This window comes from Tyto alba, unplaced genomic scaffold (genome assembly GCF_018691265.1).
Source record: "Tyto alba isolate M040663 unplaced genomic scaffold, T.alba_DEE_v4.0 Super-Scaffold_2, whole genome shotgun sequence".
Taxonomy (NCBI): domain Eukaryota; kingdom Metazoa; phylum Chordata; class Aves; order Strigiformes; family Tytonidae; genus Tyto; species Tyto alba.
Window position 1 is genome coordinate 11,177,711 of NW_024881282.1, and position 19,946 is coordinate 11,197,656.

At 40.4% G+C, this 19,946-nt stretch overlaps 1 protein-coding gene across 10 annotated transcripts in view; it reads left to right on the plus strand.

Annotated features, from left to right (window-relative positions):
* The window catches only part of FAT3 (FAT atypical cadherin 3), a 418,659-nt gene that overhangs the window by 290,580 nt on the left and 108,133 nt on the right, over nucleotides 1-19,946 (plus strand). For 8 of the 10 annotated variants that reach the window (XM_042792184.1, XM_042792182.1, XM_042792186.1 and 5 more), the window contains 3 exons: nucleotides 16,288-16,602; nucleotides 18,534-18,744; nucleotides 19,172-19,240. In XM_042792184.1, coding sequence (XP_042648118.1) covers nucleotides 16,288-16,602; nucleotides 18,534-18,744; nucleotides 19,172-19,240 — 595 coding nt within the window. Of the gene's footprint in view, nucleotides 1-7,234; nucleotides 7,331-16,287; nucleotides 16,603-18,533; nucleotides 18,745-19,171; nucleotides 19,241-19,946 lie in introns of those variants that run through there. The other 2 variants (XM_042792187.1, XM_042792192.1) reach the window with 2 other exon arrangements.

Here is a 19,946-nt window from a genome sequence, read left to right on the forward strand (position 1 = left end):
TTATTTTTTCTCACATTCCCCGGAAAAGTAAGAAATACAAATATTAGTAATAGCAATCTGTCAATTTATGGCTTCAACTTTCCTGAAGACCAGCATGTTATCTTTAATCCAGATACCAACAACTAGCTTAATACTTTCTGTCATAGACTCAAAAATGTTTGTTTTTTCCTGAGAATCTTGTTCCCTTCCACTATCCTTCCAGATAATTTGGTGTCCCTTCCCTCTCTCCCCTCTGCAGCGTGGACTGAGAGCTATATCAGTATTTCCTAACTTGAGATCCCCCCCTGCTTTCTCTGGGTGTGCAATATGCTCCACTATCCCTTGGATGCCTAAACAGTAGTAGCTGAATAAATTACACTTTCATGCTCTATTTTGTATAGGTTGTTGAGCACACATTCACCAGACTTACATAGCAAAACAGGAACTTCATCTTAAACCTCACCTGACTGACAAACTGCCTTTGCCTCACTGAGCCTGTAAATAAGATTTAGATATTCTGTCAGATCAGTAATCCATGTATTAGACCCCCCCCCATTTCTAAAACTGGATGCAGTTTTGGAGAACAGGTACATTTATATTTTGTATACAATTTCTCAAAGGAAGCAGCTGCAGTACAGATGGTGTCGGCCAGGGCTCCACATCGTGAGCAAGCATCCACAGTCCTGACCCCAGCATTTAACCATGGGGATTAGTATATGGGACTGGCATATGTGATCTCCCAGTGCCAAGGGATCACGCCTCCTGTACTGATCCTGACAGGATGCACTTGTGCTGTTCAAGAATCCTATGTATCAGGAGCTTTCTTACAGCTATCTCCAACAAAGTAGCTGGCCCCTTAACACCTCCTGAGACAATCTCAAAAGCAAAGCAGCTCCTAAAACTTTGCTTTTTCAATCTCTTCCTCTACAAACTAACAAAGCAGCTCATTAGAGGGACTCCTTCCCCCCCCCCCCCCTTTCGCTCCCTTCACCTAGTGAGGTGCGGGCTAATTGGAGGCCCATAAAATGAATCCAGGAAAATTCTTCTTTTTCTCCCATATATCAGTCCTGCACTACCAAATTGGACATATTGTCTCATGCAGTGTTTTATTGTCCCCCAGATCACATTATCGGCAGGGCAATCTCACAAAGGTTAATAGCATTACTAGGTTGTCTCTAGGTCTGACATTCTTGCTTATCACTCTAAATCCAGTCATTTTACCAGTAGCGTTAGACACCTCTGCTGAAGTTAATTGGATGCTGCTTTCCACTGACTTCAAAGCCAACTCTATAAATCATAACTACTTGTATCTTATTGTCCCTGCTCTTAACTTTCATTTCACAACTGGGAAAAGTATGTGTGGGTTGATATACCTGGCTTTTCAACCACAGTCTTTGACATTTGCAATCCAATTAGCAGTCACCTTGGCCATTCGTTCAGTCCAACTGTCCTCCCATTGGTATGCCATATGTCAACATGTACTCCATATACTGCCCTGATGGGAGAATAAACAGTAAATTATGAGCCTATCTAAATCCATTAAAGAATTAGTGTGACTCCATAAACCATGGAAATGAAACTGAAGTGCTTTATGCAGTTGCTGGTGTCCCAAGTTGGAATTGCTGCTCAGTACTTTTAGAAGGCCCCAACTAACTGAGGTCAGGCAAAATAAGTATCTGTTGTGAGCCTTGGTGTCCATACAGTAAGAACATGAACCTTAAGAGCTGTGTGTGGTAAGATTTTGATACTACATTTATGAATAAATGGTTGTCATCAGTAGAAAGCAATACATTTATATTAACAATTTTTGATGAAATATTTACTTTCCCCAGAAAGAAAATACACTTCCAAAGATTTAGTTACATTTCACTGACCCTTTGCACAGCAGTGAATGCCATCCTGTGGCTGCAAATACCAAATGCATGTTACAGACTAATTCTGCAGAAGAATCAAAGTGCTAAGAATATTTTAAAAGTTGCCATCTTTTAAAATTCCTCCTGTACTGCAGGAGTAGAATGTCATCTTCTTATTATTCAGACACATAAAGATCCCTTTCCAGGACTCCAGGCCCTGTGTAATTAATTAATTATAATAGTATTAATGGATTAATTAATATTAATAACCTGAACATTTTTAATGCATTCTGAGTGTTACTCAGGGAAATTAACTTTTGGGGCCAGGTTGTTTTTTGTTTGTTTTTTTTTTTTGGCAACACATTTGGAATACTAAAACTTTGGGTCAATGTTGTATCATTGCCCCCAGATGACCTTGTTGCTATACACACACCTACTTATTTATGTGAGCAGTACAGTCTTGACACATTCTGAAAATTATTCATATACATCCATCGCTCTTCGCAGGGTCACTGACTATACGTGTAACAGATTGAACTAACCGGAAAAAAAAATCATGTTAAAGAAAAGAATTGCATATGAAATTGTTGTTGCTTTAAATTAAACAAAAAACCACATCTTTGCCTGGCTGTTAAAGATTCTTCCCAGTCAGTTATAATGCATACAGGGGTAGTGGTGCTGTGGTGGTACACATCTTCTCTACCCTTTAGTTGAAGGCTCACAGCTTTTCAGGTACTTGTTACGCACCTGGAGCACAGGGCTGGGCAAAAGCTGGATCACAAATAAAACCAAGCTGAAACGAGGTGGCTGAGCTCTAGGTGCAATCTTGTTCTCACCAAAATTAGTGGGAAAATTCACATTAATTTCCAAGTCAAAGGATTTCACAGCTGGCAAGGTCCCTCTCCACCAAGAAGGTACCTTTGGCGGCTCAAACAAGACGAGCTCAGTTCAGCAGGGAAACACTTGTCTTTAGACTTTCCTTGTGTGTCCCTATCCATACAGAATGTGCATACCCTGGCACTTGTGGTGTGGTTGGGGATGCTGGAGCTATTCAGGTGTTTCTGGACATTTGTAGAGGTTCAACAGAAAGCAAGCTGAAAGGAGAACTAAACTGACTACATGAAAAACAGAGTTACCGTGAACTATTGCCTAAATGATCAGAGGGCTGGAACACCTCCCTTAGGAGGACAGGCTGAGAGAATTGTGGTTGTTCAGCCTGAAGAAGAGAAGGCTCCTGTGAGACCTTAGAGTGGCCTCCCAGTGCTTAAAGGGGCCCATGGGAAAGATAGGGAAGGACTGTTTATCAGGGAGTCTAGAGATAGGTCAAAGGGCAGGGGTTTTAAACTGAAAGATGGTAGATTTAAATTAAATATAAGGAAGAAGTTATTTCCTGTGAGGGTGGTGAGGCGCTGGCCCAGGGTGCCCAGAGCAGCTGTGGCTGCCCCCTCCCTGGAAGGGTTCAAGGCCAGGCTGGACGGGGCTGGGAGCACCCTGGGCTGGGGGAAGGGGGCCCTGCCCGGGGCAGGGGCGTGGAACTAGATGATCTTTGAGGTCCCTTCCAACTCAAACCGTTCTATGATTCTGTGAAATGTACACTTAGCTGTGTCATTCTTGTCTAGTGGAAAAAAGCAAAGTTTTTACTATGTCAGATGAAACACAGAATCCTAATGCACCCATCAAAGCAGGGACTGATGTCTCTCATCCTTCCTCACCAGAACAGTTATCTGAATTTCAGTTTCACATCTTTTGTTCTGGACATAATACCCAAACCCATTTTCCAGGCTGAGTTTTCAAAGCTGGAAACTGAGTTTGGAAAAAGTAAAAAGGTGGTCCAAGAATATGAGTTTTGCTTCAAAATCAGAATCTACACTTTTTCCCTGTGTGTAATACCATGCTGATTCTCAGCCAGCTTGTAAACCTGACCCCATGTCAATGTAAACTGGATAATAGATATTTATAGGACACTTAGGATTTAAGACAAGTGGAGATTGAGATAATAAGGCTCGTCTCTGTTGCCCATTAGATGAAGCTGTGATTAAAAATAGCCCAATTAATGCTTATTAACTGTCTAAAATTAATTTGTCACAGAAAGTTGTGAAGTAAGCATCAAGAAGGCAAGTAGAATTTTTTATTGCTAAAATCAAAACAATTATTGATGTGATTTATTTTAGACTGGTCTGACAAAATCAGGATGATAATGTCATTACAAAAACCTGCCTTGAGAAGAGCCCCGACAACCAACCTCCTTACATGCTTATCTCCTTTACCTTATTTTGCTTATTTTTCATACTGATTTTATGAGCATTTCTGTACTACTTTGTATGATATTTTAGGATGTAGTCCTCATCTGACTACAAAAATTATTTTATTCAAGTTTGTATGAGTACTTGTTATCATATGGTGCTCTAAGCTGATTAAAATTTTACTAACCAAAGAAACTTCTATTAAATAACTTGAATATCACAAAAAAATCACATCTTAATTTTTTCATTTTAGATTAATGAAAACAGTCACAGCAGTCTTCCTGAGTGACTATTCACGAAAGCCAGATAAATTTCTGAGTCCTAAAACATCCATTTTTGCCTTTTGCAAATTTAGAATATCTCCATAGGATCCAAATTTGGAACAGTCTGTACCCCTTAAAGGTCTGATTTTATATACTTTCTACCTGGCTAAGAAATCAATTTTTTATTAATCCGGTTTTTAACTGGTAAGCTTTATTTTGAACATAAAACTGTAGAAGCTTCATTTTTTACTCTGAGAAAAAACTGAATTGCATTTAAATGTCAGAGGCTACTCATCAGGCTATCAGCTATAAAACTGTCTTTGAAACATTTCACACGTATGTGTGGATGGAGAGTATTCATTATTTCTTGCATATTGTGGGAAAATAATGTAAGATGGAAACTGGATATTTTCAGCAATTACTGATGGGACACAAAGTCTTTTACCTTGAGATCACTGGTTTCTGGCTTTGCCTAATTTGGTATTGATCAAAGGCTTGCTGATAAGCAATGAATTCTATGGTAGGGATTTTTTGGGGGGGAGGGCGGGATGGGTGCAGAGAGTAAGTTACTATCTGTAATGAAATTGCAGAATTCATCATCAAAACTGTAGTTACACAACTCATTTTCCTTCAGTGACCAAACAGTCGTCAGAAATTTTCCCCACCCTGACTTAGGGACCTGGCATGCCTCTCCTTGTTTTGCTCTCTCACCGCCTTCACTCATTAACCATCTGCCTTTTAGGGGATTTTGTTTTCTTTCAGCAGTTCATTTTAAACCCTGATTATTTCAGTAGCCCTGTTCATAGCACAGATGCACGAACAGTTTATTGACGGGTGAAGGTGGCTGCAAACTGGTGACAGGGGAAGAACAAATGGCTGGAGGAGGAGCTGGAGATGGGATTGCATGCATCTTAATCTGCCTTTCTGCCAGAGACAAGGTGGTGTCATCCTCTGTTAGCACAACCAGGTGCTGCTTGCTAGAGCAATATATATATTAAAAAAAAAAAAAAAAAAAAGTGTTATCTTTCTTTTGAAAATTCTTGGTTCCTCTTCATATAGCAACATAGAATTCGGATGCAGTGTACCTTTAAAGTAAATAACTTTAAGGAATTACAGTGCATATCTTTCATCTCATTGGTGGCCAAATAAATATATTAGCTCCTAAATAATGACAATATTGTTTCAAGACTGACCATCACAGAACCTCACCTAAAGGTGTTTCATCCAACATCAGAAGGCACTGACTGTCCGCGTGACAAAATTTGTTTAGAAGTAAGTTTTAATATTATAGTTTAGGAGAGGGGGTGATATTTCCTTTGAAGACTGAAAGTTTTAGTTCTATTGTAACAGAAACTGCATGCCACAATATTTCTAAGGGCATGCAGAGCAAGCTCCTTCCTACTAGGTCTTTTCTTCAACGTGCTGTTGAACTTCCATGTAAGTATAAGGCAGTGCTGCTGACTTACTGGAAAATAGATGGAGGGCTCTTGCCACACACAGGAAATCACCTGCACCAAATTTGAGAGTTTCTGCTAAAAGAGTTACTGTACATTAATTTCCCATCAGTTTTAATATCTGGAGACCTATACTACAAACTGATACAGCTGCACAACCAAGCAAGGACGTAAAGTATATATTGTTTTGCTGCTTGATTAAATTTTGGCAATATATCAGCATATATTTTTAAGCACAGCATTTCTGCTGATAGTTTAAAAATAAAATATTGGGAAAATATCTCAGAAATGCTGATAAAATCTTGTGTCTTTATTAATAGAATGTTTTTCCCACATGAATACACGTATTGACTAGTCTAGTATGACAAAATAAAGACGGAATATGTAACAGTTTTCATAATTTTGAGGAAACTTTGAAGAAGGTGTTTAGTTCCTGCTTATAGTGAAGATGAGAATCAAGTGGCTTTTGTGGATAGAAAATGAAGGGTAAATGAATAGTTGAGAAGAGGGCAGTGCATTGAGCTTACAAGTTGATGCACACCTCTTTCGAAGCACAAAATCTGAGAGCTACTTTATTTCCTGCGTGCTGATATAAGATTTTTGGAGAAGGGAATTATCTGTAGACGTATATCTGGTAGAAGGGAACTTATCAATATTTGATCACAGGTGTTTCTTATCACAATAAAAGCAAAATCCACAAATGGCTGAAGCAGATATTCAGGTATGAATGGAATTTCAATTGACATAGAGATTACTACTAACATTAAGATGCATAAATATCTTAATTTGCAAGCTTTTTGTTATTTAAAGCTGCTTGAAGTGAAATATTCTAAGGTTTGACTACTCATTTTCTGTTCATAAAACTCTCAGATTGTAATCTTCACTATCAGCAGGAGCTAAACACCTTCTTCAAAGTTTACTATGAAGATCAATACACAACTTTTATCTTCTTTCTCATCTGGAGGCTATGTGAGTAGTTATACCTCTGTTTAGTAATAGGTTGTTCCTAAAAAGGTTCCATAAGCCTATAAAAATTATTTTTAAGCAATCGTATATCAGTCTTTAGCTTGTTTGTAAGGTGTCAGTCTGAGGTGGGTAAATATCCTTGGGTCCAGATATTATCAGAGGACTATTTGGAGTGTATTCCTCTGCTTTTCAAATTTTTCTTCATTATACACTGGGGTAGTGAGATTCATTATTATAGCTTCATGAATAAAGGAAGTTCTTAATTTACACAGAAGACATTTACAGTTATTATTTGGAGACTGAGGTTGATATTCCTACTACGATCATCTCAAATTTCCAATATTCTAGTTACAAACTTTGCAAACTGCTCAACGTGGGATATGATACATGCAGTTTCAAGCACCACTTCTTGATGTTAGTGTTATTACCCAGAAGGTCAGGAAAAGTCCTAACTGAGCAATGCTTTTTCTTACCAGATGATTTCTGCTGAATCAGTAGTGATCACACACTACTGTTAGGCAGTAGAGGTGAAGATTATCTGTATTTAACTCCACCAGTGGAAGTAGGAGGCACATTTGGACTTCTGGAAAGTGATCAGCTTAGAGTCACTTCTGAGCAAAGTTTTATCTACATTTTGTCAAAAGCAAAATTATATGAGCTTGACATTCCTGAGGACTACAGTTTTCTTTTTACATAGTGAAAAAAAGGGGAAGATGCTTTCTGAGATTGCCTAAAGGAGTTTCTTTTAACAGGCTACTCTGTTGTTCTGGGATTTTAATGCAATAATGATTGGTTCTGCACATCTTAGCATGTATTGATTGAAGAACACTGTAAATACAGCCTGATGCACAAAAGTTGCCAGGATATCCAAACTGAAATGAACTTTAAAAGCAATGTTGTCCTGGGTTTGAGTGAGTGGTGGAGTTTTTTGGTAGCAGGGGAGGGGGCTATTGGGGCGGCCCCCTGTGAGAAACTTCTTGAAGCTCCCCCAGCTCCACGTCAGCTCAACTTCTGTTTGGGAAATTGAGCCAATCAGCTGCGCCTCTGCGATAACGTATTTAAGAAGGGACGTGGTGATGAGCAGTGGGACTTGTGAGGAGGAGTTGCTACAGCTGCGTGAACACCAAGGTCAGTGGAGGAACGGAGGAAGAAAGGAGGGGGGAGGTGTGCCGGAGCAGAGACCCCCCTGTATCCTGTGGTGAGACGGCAGGGTGGCCCCCCCCTGCCACCCATGAAGATCTACGGTGGAGCAGACATTGATTTATGGCCTGTGGGTTTTTTTGCCTGGATGATCAAGGTGCTGTGCCCAAAGAAGGCCGGGGTCTCATGGGAAAAGGTAGCCCCGCTGCTGTAATTCAGCACCAGGGCGATTGCAGCATGTGGGAATGTCCCACACCAGAGCAGCTTGGGAAGGGCTGCAGCCGTGGGAGGGAATCCAGTCGGAGAAAGTTGGTGACCCACAACGGAGCAGTGTGGGGAACGCTGTGGCCCATGGGAGGAACTCATGTCACAGAAAGTTTGTGGAGGACTGTCTCCTGTGAGAGGGGGACCACGATGGAGCAGGGGGAACAAGTTCCAGAAGCTCCTCCAGCCGAAGATGGAAAAAGTGACAGCACTGACTGCACCCCCCATTCCCTGCCCCTGCGCCACTGAGGGGATGAGGTAGAGATATCGGGAGCAGAGCTGAGCCTGGGAAGAAGGGAGGGGTGGGGGGAAGGTGTTCTCAAGATGTGTCAATGATTCTCACTGTCCTACTCTGCCATGTGTTGTTAGTGTCTGTAATAAATCCATGTTCTTTTTCTTCCCCTAATGAGTCTGCCTTTTGCTTGTGACCATAAAGGGTGATTTTTTTCCCCATCCCAGTCCTATCTTGAACCCCAAGCTTGGCTCTCTGTCCCTTCTTATTGCTGGAAGAGAAGGGAGAGAGAGTGGCTACGTGGTGGTTGGCTGCCAACCAGGCTCAAACCACAACAAATGTCCGTTACTGTTTTTCTTTCAGAGAGTCACTGTCAAGAGTTATGCAGATCCTTTTTGTATTGCTACTGAAGCTAAAATACAAGTCTTAAGTTTCTTTTCAGTTTATGATTCTTGTTTACTGTTCCAGTTTTCAAAAAGCTCATAGAGTAAAGTATGACACAGAATAAATGTTGTTGTTGTAGTAGTAGTAGTAGTAGTAGTAGTAGTAGTAGTAGTAGTAGTAGTAGTAGTAGTAGTAGTAGTAGTATTTCTGGACCTTTTAAGTCACTCATTATGATATTTCATTCTGCCAGGTCATTTGATTACCATCAACTGGACTCAGTACCATGAGTCTGAAGAAACTTAAGATTTGAAGTGTCTAAGACTTTCTTCAGTACACTTTTCTAATATTTAGGTTTGAAGATACTGCAGGGAGTATTTAACTCCAAATGAAAAAGCCTGCCTTCCTTCCTTCCTGTCTTCTGGCAATACAGCATTGAAATTACCTAATGTCATCGTTAATTCTCAAATGGTATAACAGACCATTATACATCATTTTCTATCTTGAATGTGGCTGGAAGCCATTGACTTTCCTAATCAGCCACCTAGCGTGTTTGTGTCAGTAATAATCTGTATTTAAAATGTACTCTACATTATTTATTTCTTATAGCTGGCCAGAGTGAATGTATTAATTTTTTTATGATTGAAAACAAGAATTCCAAGATTAGCACATTGTAAAGGAAATCAGGAAAGATGGCTCATATTGATACAATTGGCAATCTTTCCTATAAGTGTTTAAGTAATTTGTCTTTTGGGACAGGACTACATTCTATTAGGATAAGTGTTATAAGCAGCTGCCCACTTCTTTTCCACAGTTGCCAAATAAAGGATTGCAAAGAAAAGGCATCTAGTTTGCTACAGCTAACTCAGTATTTGTGTTGAACTAAAACAAAAATTACTTACATACCTTTTTTCTTTCTCTCCTATTCTGTATATCTTTGAGCTATGCTGCCTTCACTTTGTAGCAACAATCCAACATGTAGTTCAGTAATATCATGCATTTCAGAAAAATACTTCTTTGTAAGAATTTAGCTGCAAATTTAGTCTCTCTCTGAAGTAGGCAGAGATAGTAATTCAGTGTATTTGACTTTAAAGTTCCATTCATCCCTCAATGAGCTCTCCTTTATAATCTTTTATTTCTCTTACTTGGGCTGAATCCCAGAGACTCCTACAATAGGTATTGCAGCTCGTTTGTGCATTGGCAGAAGAAACAAACCTATTAGTCACTAACAGCGGGGGTATGCCTCAGCTCTCAGGCTGCCTTTGATCATTTTTCTGTCTCCAGTAACTCAACCAGATTCTCTTTTCTTAAGTTTTCTGAAGCAAAAATGGCTTTTCTGGTTGGGGAAGGGAGAGACTTTTACCTGAAAACCTCATTATGCACACTCCTCAGATGAGATGCAGGCATCTCAGCTCACTCCTTTTGCATCAAGCAGTTATCACATGAACAAAAATAAACAAGCAAATATGACATCTTCAGCATTTTGCAATGCTAATGACAGTAATGTGGCAGTTCCTCTTAACTTAAAAATTGGGTAGGCTGAGTACTTCCTCCTGCCAAGGAATGATATGGAAGAAGATTCTCATTCTTCTCAAGACTTGATAAGTCACATTAAACACCTGCTGATTGTCTTGTTATACTTGTTGAAGTAAGATCCCTGCTAGCTACCCTCTCCAGCTGAGTTAATAATTATCTTGGAAGTCATGAGCTTTTGTTAATGAGACTCAATATTGTACTTTTAATTCAGGAGGGTCGTCCTCACAGTTGCATTCGTATTCTGAAAAAATTCAAGAGCTAACCCTTCTTCAGTTAAGTGCCATAGTCCAATTCATAGGAGATGTGCTGGGTTTGAGTGTGTGGCGGGGGATTTTTGGTAGTGGGGGAGGGGGCTACAGCGGTGGCCCCTGTGAGAAGCTTCTCAAAAGCTCCCCTGGCTCCAAGTGGGACCCACCTCTGGCCAAGGCCGAGCCAATTAGCAACAGTGGCTGCGCATCTGCAATAACATATTTAAGAAGGGGAACCTGAGAGGAGGAGGAGGGGTTGTGAGGAGGAGTTGCGACATCTGTGTGAACACCGAGGTCAGTGGAAGAACAGAGGAGGAGAGCAGGGGAGGTGTGTCGGTGCAGAGCCCCCCTGTATCCCATGGTGAGACAGCAGGGCTGTCCCCGCCTGCCACCCATGGAGGTCCACGGTAGAACAATTGCTGACCTGCAGTCTGTAGAGAGGCCTATGCCAGAGCAGGTGTCTGCACCCAAAGGAGGCCAGGACTCTGTGGGGAGAAGCCCCGGCTGTTGTCATTTGGCACTGGGAGGACTGCAACACGGGGGGGGACCCACTCTGGATTAGCTGTGGAAACGCTGCAGCCCATGGGGGTGGACTCACATCTGAGAAAATTTGTGGAGGACTGTCTCCTGTGAGAGGGGAGCCATGGGGGAGCAGGGGGAGAATGAAAGGAGTTCCCCCCACCCCGAAGATGGAAGAAGCGGCAGCATTGACTGCACCCCCCATTACTTGCCCCCTGCGCTGCTGGGGGGGAGGAGGTAGAGAGATTGGGAGCAGAGCTGAGCCCGAGAAGAAGGAAGGAATTGGTGGGAAAGGTGTTTCTAAGATGTGGTAATGCTTCTCACTGTCCTACTCTGTTAAGTGCTGTTGTGGTTAGTGCCTGAATTAAATTTATATTCTTTTCTCTTCCCCTAATGAATCTGTCTTCTGCCTAGGACCATAATGGGTGATTCACCCGCCCTGTCCTAATCTAAATTCCCAAGCCTTTTACTTTATTTTCTCCTTCCCAGCACGGGGCAGGTAGAGGGGAGTGAGCAGCTGTGTGATGCTCCGTTGCCCTCTGAGCTCAATCCATGACTGTGTCAAGGTAAAATGACTTTTGTCACCAGCATTGAGGTCAGCTAGACTGACACTGTGTTTTAGCTGATACTTTCACAGTAGACATCTCCTCCATGTCTTCTCTATGGTCATAAAAAGAAGAAATTTTCATATCTAACATTCCAGCTCTTGTATGTTAGCAGTGTTGACCCTGGTTTTCACTGAGAAGGTCCACGGCTATGAAAATCTCTTTGTAGATGATCTGTGGACTTGAACATAAACGTGAATATGAAAGAGCATCTCTCAATCTTGTAGGAAAGGTAGTGTTAATGTAAATATATCAAACCTACTGAAGTAGATCCTGCAGAAGAAATGAACACTGCCTTACTTGGATTTTGAAAGTTCTGTTATTACACTGAATCTGTCATACTCTGCAGAAGGGGGTATTTTTTTTGTGTTTTCCTCAAAAAATATATGTTTGATGTAGGTAAAGGTAATTTCATGAGATCTTGCCCTGGTCCATCCAGCTGAAGGAAGCATTGTAAGGAATGTGTTAATGCTGTTACTCTAGCAAAGAAATTTCCAGGTAACCAGTACCTATATGTTTATTGGCTGATGTATTTCAGTAAAGTCATAAACATTAAAGCCAATGGGTAAATGCAGATTCCTGACATAAAGTGTTCATTTGATGAAGAAAACTGTATTGGAGCTGTCTGTTGGTTGTAGGAAAACATCAGTGATGCTTAGGTGTTCACCGTGAAAGTGGTATATAAAGTTCATATTATTATTGCTGTCTGATGCTGTCAGACCCCATTAAACATTTCATCGCATTCCTTTTAAGAAAATCCACCCTTGGTGAATGGACCAACCCTTTTATGGTTGGGCAGAGAGTCAAAATTAAGCTGCCTTCATGTCTGTATCCCATCTTTGGGAGGTTGTATCCTCTGTTTAGGCTATGTTCACACAGCCTGAGCAGCAATATCTAACCCAAAGAGCAGAGGGGATAGTAGCTGTCTGGCCTGTCTCAGATTGCACATGGGCAAGAAGCAGCATGTCTGCACCATTGTGTCTGGATATCAGACTTGGCACGTGGACTGGAGAAGGTGTTCAGCATTTAGGAAGGCACATGCTGCCCAAGCAGCCATTCCTCATCTCTGGGAAGGCTTTAATTCTGGTTCTCATCATTTCCCCATCTTGATTACTGTGAGATTCACCTCTTGTTGGGTTTCTGATGGCACATCTTGCCAAGCATATATTGAGACAGTCTGTCATTCGTCTATATCACCTTTCTTTGTTTTTTGTTTTTTTTTTTTTTTTTTTTTTCTCTACCATGACAGCTGCAGCTTTCTAAACAAAAGAACCTCACTGGTCCTGAATTATAGCTTTGCTCCTGGCAAGCTCTCCTGTGTCTTGCACATCTGCCTTTCACATTTCCAGAGATACCAGCTGTGAATTAGTTTTTGTATCTTTGTCCTACAAACGTCCCAATCTCCCTCCCCTCCCTGGTTACTTTTCACTGTAATTTCCAGCTGTTTAAGGATTTTGCTGAGAACTATGGTAATGCTTGAATTAAAATTGCCTTGGTTTGAGGGGCCCCTAAGTGCTGGTGTGATACAGTGCCCTGATGGAAATGGTATTTGCAGAGTGGTGTGCTGAACAACCTCTTGAGTCCTCCCCTTTTTTGTCTGGGAACAATTTTGAACTGGCAGCAATTTGTTATTTTGTTTTAATATGTTGTCGTGGAGTTTTCTGTAAGGGCAGAGGAAATTTTTGCAGCTCTTTCCCCTGCTTATAGCTGGAACCTGAAAAGCCAGGCTGGGGTTAGGCTATTGGAGCAGAAAAGAGGGGTCAGCTGGGGCACAGATTTACAGTTAGGGAAATAATGACATCAGCGGTGTGAGGGCAGCTTAATTAATTAATTTACATGCCTGCAAAGAGAGCGCTTTAACTCACACTTCAGCTCCCATGTCTGGCACTCAGAGCTTTTTGAGCAGAGCTGGAGCCTGTCATTTTGAAAAGTTTTGAGTGTCACCCAGAGAAAAAAGGCTTAGATGGTACATAACATTTTCCTCTCTGGGGATGTAAAGTTTTAGACAGAGTAGAATTGACTAACTTCAGGCCTTCTATGTTAATTTCTGTTAATTAGCTGACATTTTGTGTTATAGCCATTACTTATTTTCAATTAGCTGTCAGCAAATATTTTCAGTGCAACTCTTCTGTTATTGAACAGATTTTCCACAAGTTTGGGCTTACAAAAACAAACAAATGCATGCACTTATTTACTGCCACAATGTTAGTCAGGATTTCAGCAGTAACCTAATAAACTGTGAGGCTGTATATTGGTGAAACAGGAGGACGGCTTTGCTTCTTGAGCAGTCTCTTGACTTAAGTAGGCTTTTCATTGTAGTCGCTTGACTGTTTATACCACAGTGGTTTTCAGAGATTTTATTATCATTTTTCGTTGTAAACTTTTTATCTCCCCACACACATTTTTTTTGTAGATGACTGCTAGCAGAATGAAGAAAATGTCTATTTTTTTGTAAAAGTTGAGTGATGTTCTGTTCAAAAAACAAGAGTTTCCTGAATCTTACTAGTGTTTTCTATGCATTAAGATCATTACCCCCCATTAAAGCATTTTGTTGGTATTTTTGGCCAGCATTTAAGTAAGTGTGTGTCCAGTTGCTTCTGTGCACTACAGCCTGTACTGCCTGACATCATTATTTTATCTGTCGAGTCAGCAGAAATCCTGAAAAAGGTTTTTCTTTGTTAACCTGAGAGCGTGGCCAGTTGCACTGGAGTAGAACAGAAATAGAGGGAATCAGCCTGTAAGTGGGGAAAAAGCTATTTCTTGCTCAAAGCCTGTAATAGGAGAATTGGCAGAATTGGTTTTCTGTTTGCTGCAGAAGCTCTGAAGTTCTCCTGGAGTGGTGGAGAGGCTGAGGTCCCCAGCAGTGTCAGTCTCCCAGGGTGGAAAGGCAGATTTGCAGCCACGTGTGCAGCCTTTCAGCATAATAAATGCTATTTTGGAAAGTGCAGTGAGTGGGCACTGGATGGCTGAGTACACTGGTAATGAGCTGTGGGTCCTCTCCCCGCACCCTGTCACTGGTGAGCGACAAATGTCGCGTTGGTGGCTTTGCAGGGTGGGGACAGTCCCTGTCCAGCTTTCGGCAGTCATCCCCATCCCAAGGCGGTGATCCCAGCAAGTGCTAATTACCAACACTGGTGACAATCTTAGGAGGAAGAGGCCTGAGGCTAATACATGTCATTGGGAGGACAGGCTCCACTCTCCAATGAGTTATAGGCTGTTTTGGGGGGATTTTACAATGACATTGTATATTGCCATGCCATTTATTTTTCTATAAATAAGGCGTTTCAGTCCCTAAGGCTGTTGCTTTGCTCCCTTCCACTGCATCAGTTTTTTAAAGTATAGCTAAATACAGGAAATGGAAAAGGTCTTTTAGCTTTCTCATAGAAAATGCTGTGGGTTTTTTGCTGATCTCAGTACCAAATCAGGGTTACCCAAAGTTTAGACTTCTTGTTGCAAGGAGGTGACAATGGCAAAGAACATTATTCCCAGAAAATTTTGCTTTGCCCAAGGATTGGACATCAAGACTGTATGATTTCCAAGGGAACACAGAAATGTTTAAGGGAAAATAAAGCATTGAGGAGTTAACCAGCAAAGCAGTCGATGTGCAGTGATAGGTATGAGCAGGAAAGGGTATGTAATATCTTGGCTCACTATCATCAAAAATTGCTACTGTGGGAATTGGCATGTTAGCATATGTAGCTGAAAGTGAAATTTGAATTTCTTTCATGCAAACAGAAATAACTTTCTGCCTTATTTCTCTTTAAAAAAAGCAATCGAAATATTGAGGGAGAAATTTGAAACATATTGATTGCGTTTTGAAGGCATATTATTAAATCTCTTGAGTGCTTGTTGATCTTGGATCATTTCATTTTCACAGTGTTTCAGACTGAAAATTATTAGTAATTCTGTTTAAGTTGCAGCTAAATTACTAATTAACTTTTGTCTCAAAGATTTTATTTCTTACGTGTTCCTGGCAGCACAGTGTGGTCTTTACACAATACAGCAGAAATTTTTTGCTACCTGCCTCTCTGTGCCCCTTACAATCATATAAAGCAGTTTTGGAATTAATGAGCTGTCACATCCCAGGTAATGAATGAAAAAAACTGACAGAAATCCTTTTGTTGTTTAAGAAATTTCAAATAATTAATGTGAAAAAAGCGACAGAGATTCTTTTAGGATTTAAGAAGAAATGCATCTTTCAAATTCATTGCATGACTGAAGGAACTTTAAAATATGTTTACAAAAAAACAGGGATCCTGCTTAATGGGTTAATTCCAGTTTTCTCTTCTGAGATAAACTTGCAGAATTTGATATAAAAGGATTTAATGTTTTGAGAAATAGATTCCTAGTCCACAGGGTCCCTGTTCCAGGTTCATCTCAAAAGTAAAACATCTTCTGGATTCCTGTATTTGCCATTGTGGGTATATTTGAGTTAGGCACTGAGCATGTTTATAGTGAGCATGTCTTGTGTACACAGAAGATTTTGTAAAGTAGGGGTTAGGTTTGGGGAGGGAGGGCTATTTCCTTATGTTGTATGGTTTTTATCAGTTTATGACGTCCCACTGTACCTATTCAGAATAAACTCTCCTGATGTCATTTTTCAGGTAACCGTCTCAGATGGGGGCACATCTCCCAGGCAGTCATCCGTTTGGGTGGTGGTCCAAGTTCTGGATGAGAATGATAACAAACCTCAGTTTCCGGAGAAAGTCTATCAAATCAAGCTGCCAGAGAGGGACCGTAAGAAAAGAGGGGAGCCAATCTACAGAGCTTTTGCTTTTGACAAAGACGAAGGCCCTAATGCAGAAATCTCGTACAGCATTGTGGATGGAAATGATGATGGGAAATTTTTTATTGATCCCAAAACAGGGATGGTTTCTTCCAGAAAGCAGTTCACAGCAGGGAGTTATGACATCTTAACAGTAAGTGCTCCTTCATAGACATACAAATCCATGATTTGACCTTTTTTTCAGACATAGGCCCTCTTGTATAAAGAGTGATATATGACTGTGTTTAATGTATGACCTATATATAAGACCTGACTGTATTAAGAAATCCAGTATTCACATGCAACTACTGCCAAAAAATTGAGTCTGAGAGACCATTTGTGCTGTTGCACATAGTGAACTATTCTGACTGTTCACTCAACTTGCAAATTGTTGGTGTAAGTCATTTCCTTGAATACACAGAAATGAAGACCAAGGGCTTGTCTGCTCACAATGTTGTATCATGTTGAACTGGACTTATAAAATGGTAATTCACCTCAAGTGTGGACACGATTGCTTGCCCTCATGGAAAGGTCTTTATACTATCCAAGTTAGGTGGCTTCCAGGAGGAGTACTCTGTACTGTGTGCTGTATTACCCTTCTCATCACATTAAAGAGTGTAAGTATGGCAGCAATTTCAGTTAAAAGACATCTCGGTCAAAATACTTCTACCAGAACTCAAACCATATAGACGAGGTCAAAGAAAGAAAGAATACAAGATGATGGTGTTGATATAAAGGAATATCAGACTTGAATGTTCATTCTATAGTGGTAAGACAAGTTGTAGCTATGTAGTTGACAAAAAAAATATCAGAGGTCCATGGCCTGGCATGTAGTAAAGGAAGCAATGTCACTTACATTAAGGTGTCTCTGTTGTGATATTTTCATAGAGTTAGAAACTGTGACAGGAAAATGAATAAATATCAACATTTTGAGAAATACCTAGTAATCAGAGTAGAGCACCCTTTGGGTGACTGAGTACTTTTCCCTGTGCGGAGCTAAAAGTCACATCTGGGATCTGGCCCTTATTATAATGCAACAGCTGAAGGTTTTCTACCTTGAAACTGCTCCTCATACCCTCAGCATCACCCTTTCACTAAGGGCCTGCCTGCCTTGAATGGAGCAGGGTGACAAGTGTTAGCACCAAACCCACTTAACATATTTCCAGAGAAAGAGGGTATGGTATTTCAGGAAAATATTTCCCATTTTTAACAGGCATAGTAGCAGCATATTTACACCAATGGTCCTATATAGCCAGAAACATTTCCTATAGTTTTAAAAGAAAAACACTTTGATTGACATTGATGTTATTCATAAAAGCACCCATTTTATAACCTACATTCTCTCTTTCTTTAAACCCAATGTTTGTTGCTGCTCATCTTGTCTTTGCTGTGCTAAAACCATAAGACATGCCAGGCAAATATTAAATCTATCCATCCCTCCAGAGGACATTATAATAAAAAGAATTAGCGCCAAGCTGGGCAGCTCTTAATGAACACGACAGAGAGGAGAAAGCAATGAAAATAAATACGGCAAAATTTTATACTATATTTGTTTTGGAGAACAGGGGAAATGATCTGAAACTTATTTAACTCAATTAAAGATCCTGAAGAAGGCAATATAAGGAATATCAGTCTTATCTGCAATACAGATACCATTTAAAAGCAATCAAACATGGTCTGAGTGAGCATGTTTCACAAGTGCATGTCATCCCACAGGCTCATTATAAAGCTCCCAGCTTTTCTGCTTAGAGGGAACTGGGTGAAAGATTAAATCAGAGAGGGAAGCCAGTTCTGGAAAGGAGGATCTGTGTGGGTAAATCTTGAACTGCATCTCCAGGATGCCTCACACCAGCATTTCTAAAACAAAATGTTTTGGTTTAAAATCAGTCTTTTCAGTGAGAAGTCAAAGTGTAATGGAAAAAAATGAGAACTGCGAAATAAGTGTTTATCTTCCTAATTTTTCATGGGATTTTACATAGAGGATTAGAAAGGTCATTTTCCAAGCAGTCATCGTCATGTGATAGAATTAGGTTTGAACTGCCAAGCTGGACTCAGTCTGAGTCCTCTTTTCTTTGTACCTGCCAGATAAAAGCAGTGGACAATGGCCGGCCACAAAAATCTTCAACTGCTCGCCTCCATATTGAGTGGATAAAAAAGCCTGCACCCTCACCTGTGCCCCTGACATTCGATGAACCCTTTTACAACTTCACCGTCATGGAAAGTGATAAAGTGACGGAAATCGTTGGGGTGGTCTCTGTGCAGCCATCCAACATTCCCCTCTGGTTTGATATTGTCGGTAAGTTGGGAGCCAGTGGTATGAGGAGGACACTTCAGAAGCAAAGCATATGGATGTGTGGTTTTGAGAGCAAGAAAACTAACCGTGAACTGCCCCCCCCCCAAATTAAACACACTTTTGTAATGCTGAAATGAAAATGCTGTTTTAATATAGCAATAACAATAATAATAATATTCTTGCTTTTGTTATGACTCCTTAGTTAAGCTGAAAAAAGAGCGCTGTATGGCTGAATTGTTTTTTTTCATACTATGTTATTTACTGCAATCTTAATGTTGTCTGTCATTTAAATTCTATTGTCATACTTTGCTAATCTCATTTCTAAATGTATTTATGGTACTTAGACTTGCTGTCCCTCATTTCTCTCTTTCTTCACCTTTTTTTCTGCATTCTGTTCTTTTTTTTCTGCTTCCGACTGCCCTGCTTCAAGGTGGCAAGCATGCTCGAGAGATGTTCTATATTCTACAGACAGCTTGTGGGCAGAACTGTTCAACAGAAGGTACCCTTAGTGCAAACACATTTGCTAAAATACAACTATCCAGGCTGCCTTTTATTTTTGCAAGTTCTTTGAGACAATTTATATTACATCTTTCATAAGTGCCTGTGACAGGATGCAATGCAACACATGGATGTGCTGTGTTTCTTTCTATGACAGCTTTTACTGTATTTGTGTCCAATTATTATCATTTTATTCACGGATTTTCCGCAGTTTATCACAAATAATTAATTCAAACTTTTCACAGTCCAGTGCCATCCATTTAACTGTGAAACAGAATGGGATGCATCAACATATGGGTTACAAATGGAGCCACCAAAAGTTTGTCTTGAATGCAAGCTGAAAAAGAGAAATGTGTTTTGATGTGAGATTTCAACCACAAAACTGCCTTACATAAAATTGCCTATAAAAATAGGGAGGGAGAAATATCCTTAGCAGAGGAGCAGCCATAGAAGTAATGGTCTTAAAATTGCAGAGAAATGCTATAAGGATGTAGCTGCCAAAAAGACAGTGAGTAGGGGGTCTCACTTGGTTGCAGCGGAGAAACAGAAATCAATGTTCCTAAGCATTTCTTTTCCACTTCTGCTGCTGATTCAGTTATGTCATTTAAAATAACTCGTTTAACATCTCTAAAATGAGACTTCCCCCAGCAGTACAACAATCCTGCAAAGTTATTGTGCTACTTAATATTTGTATGTAAAGTTTGTAT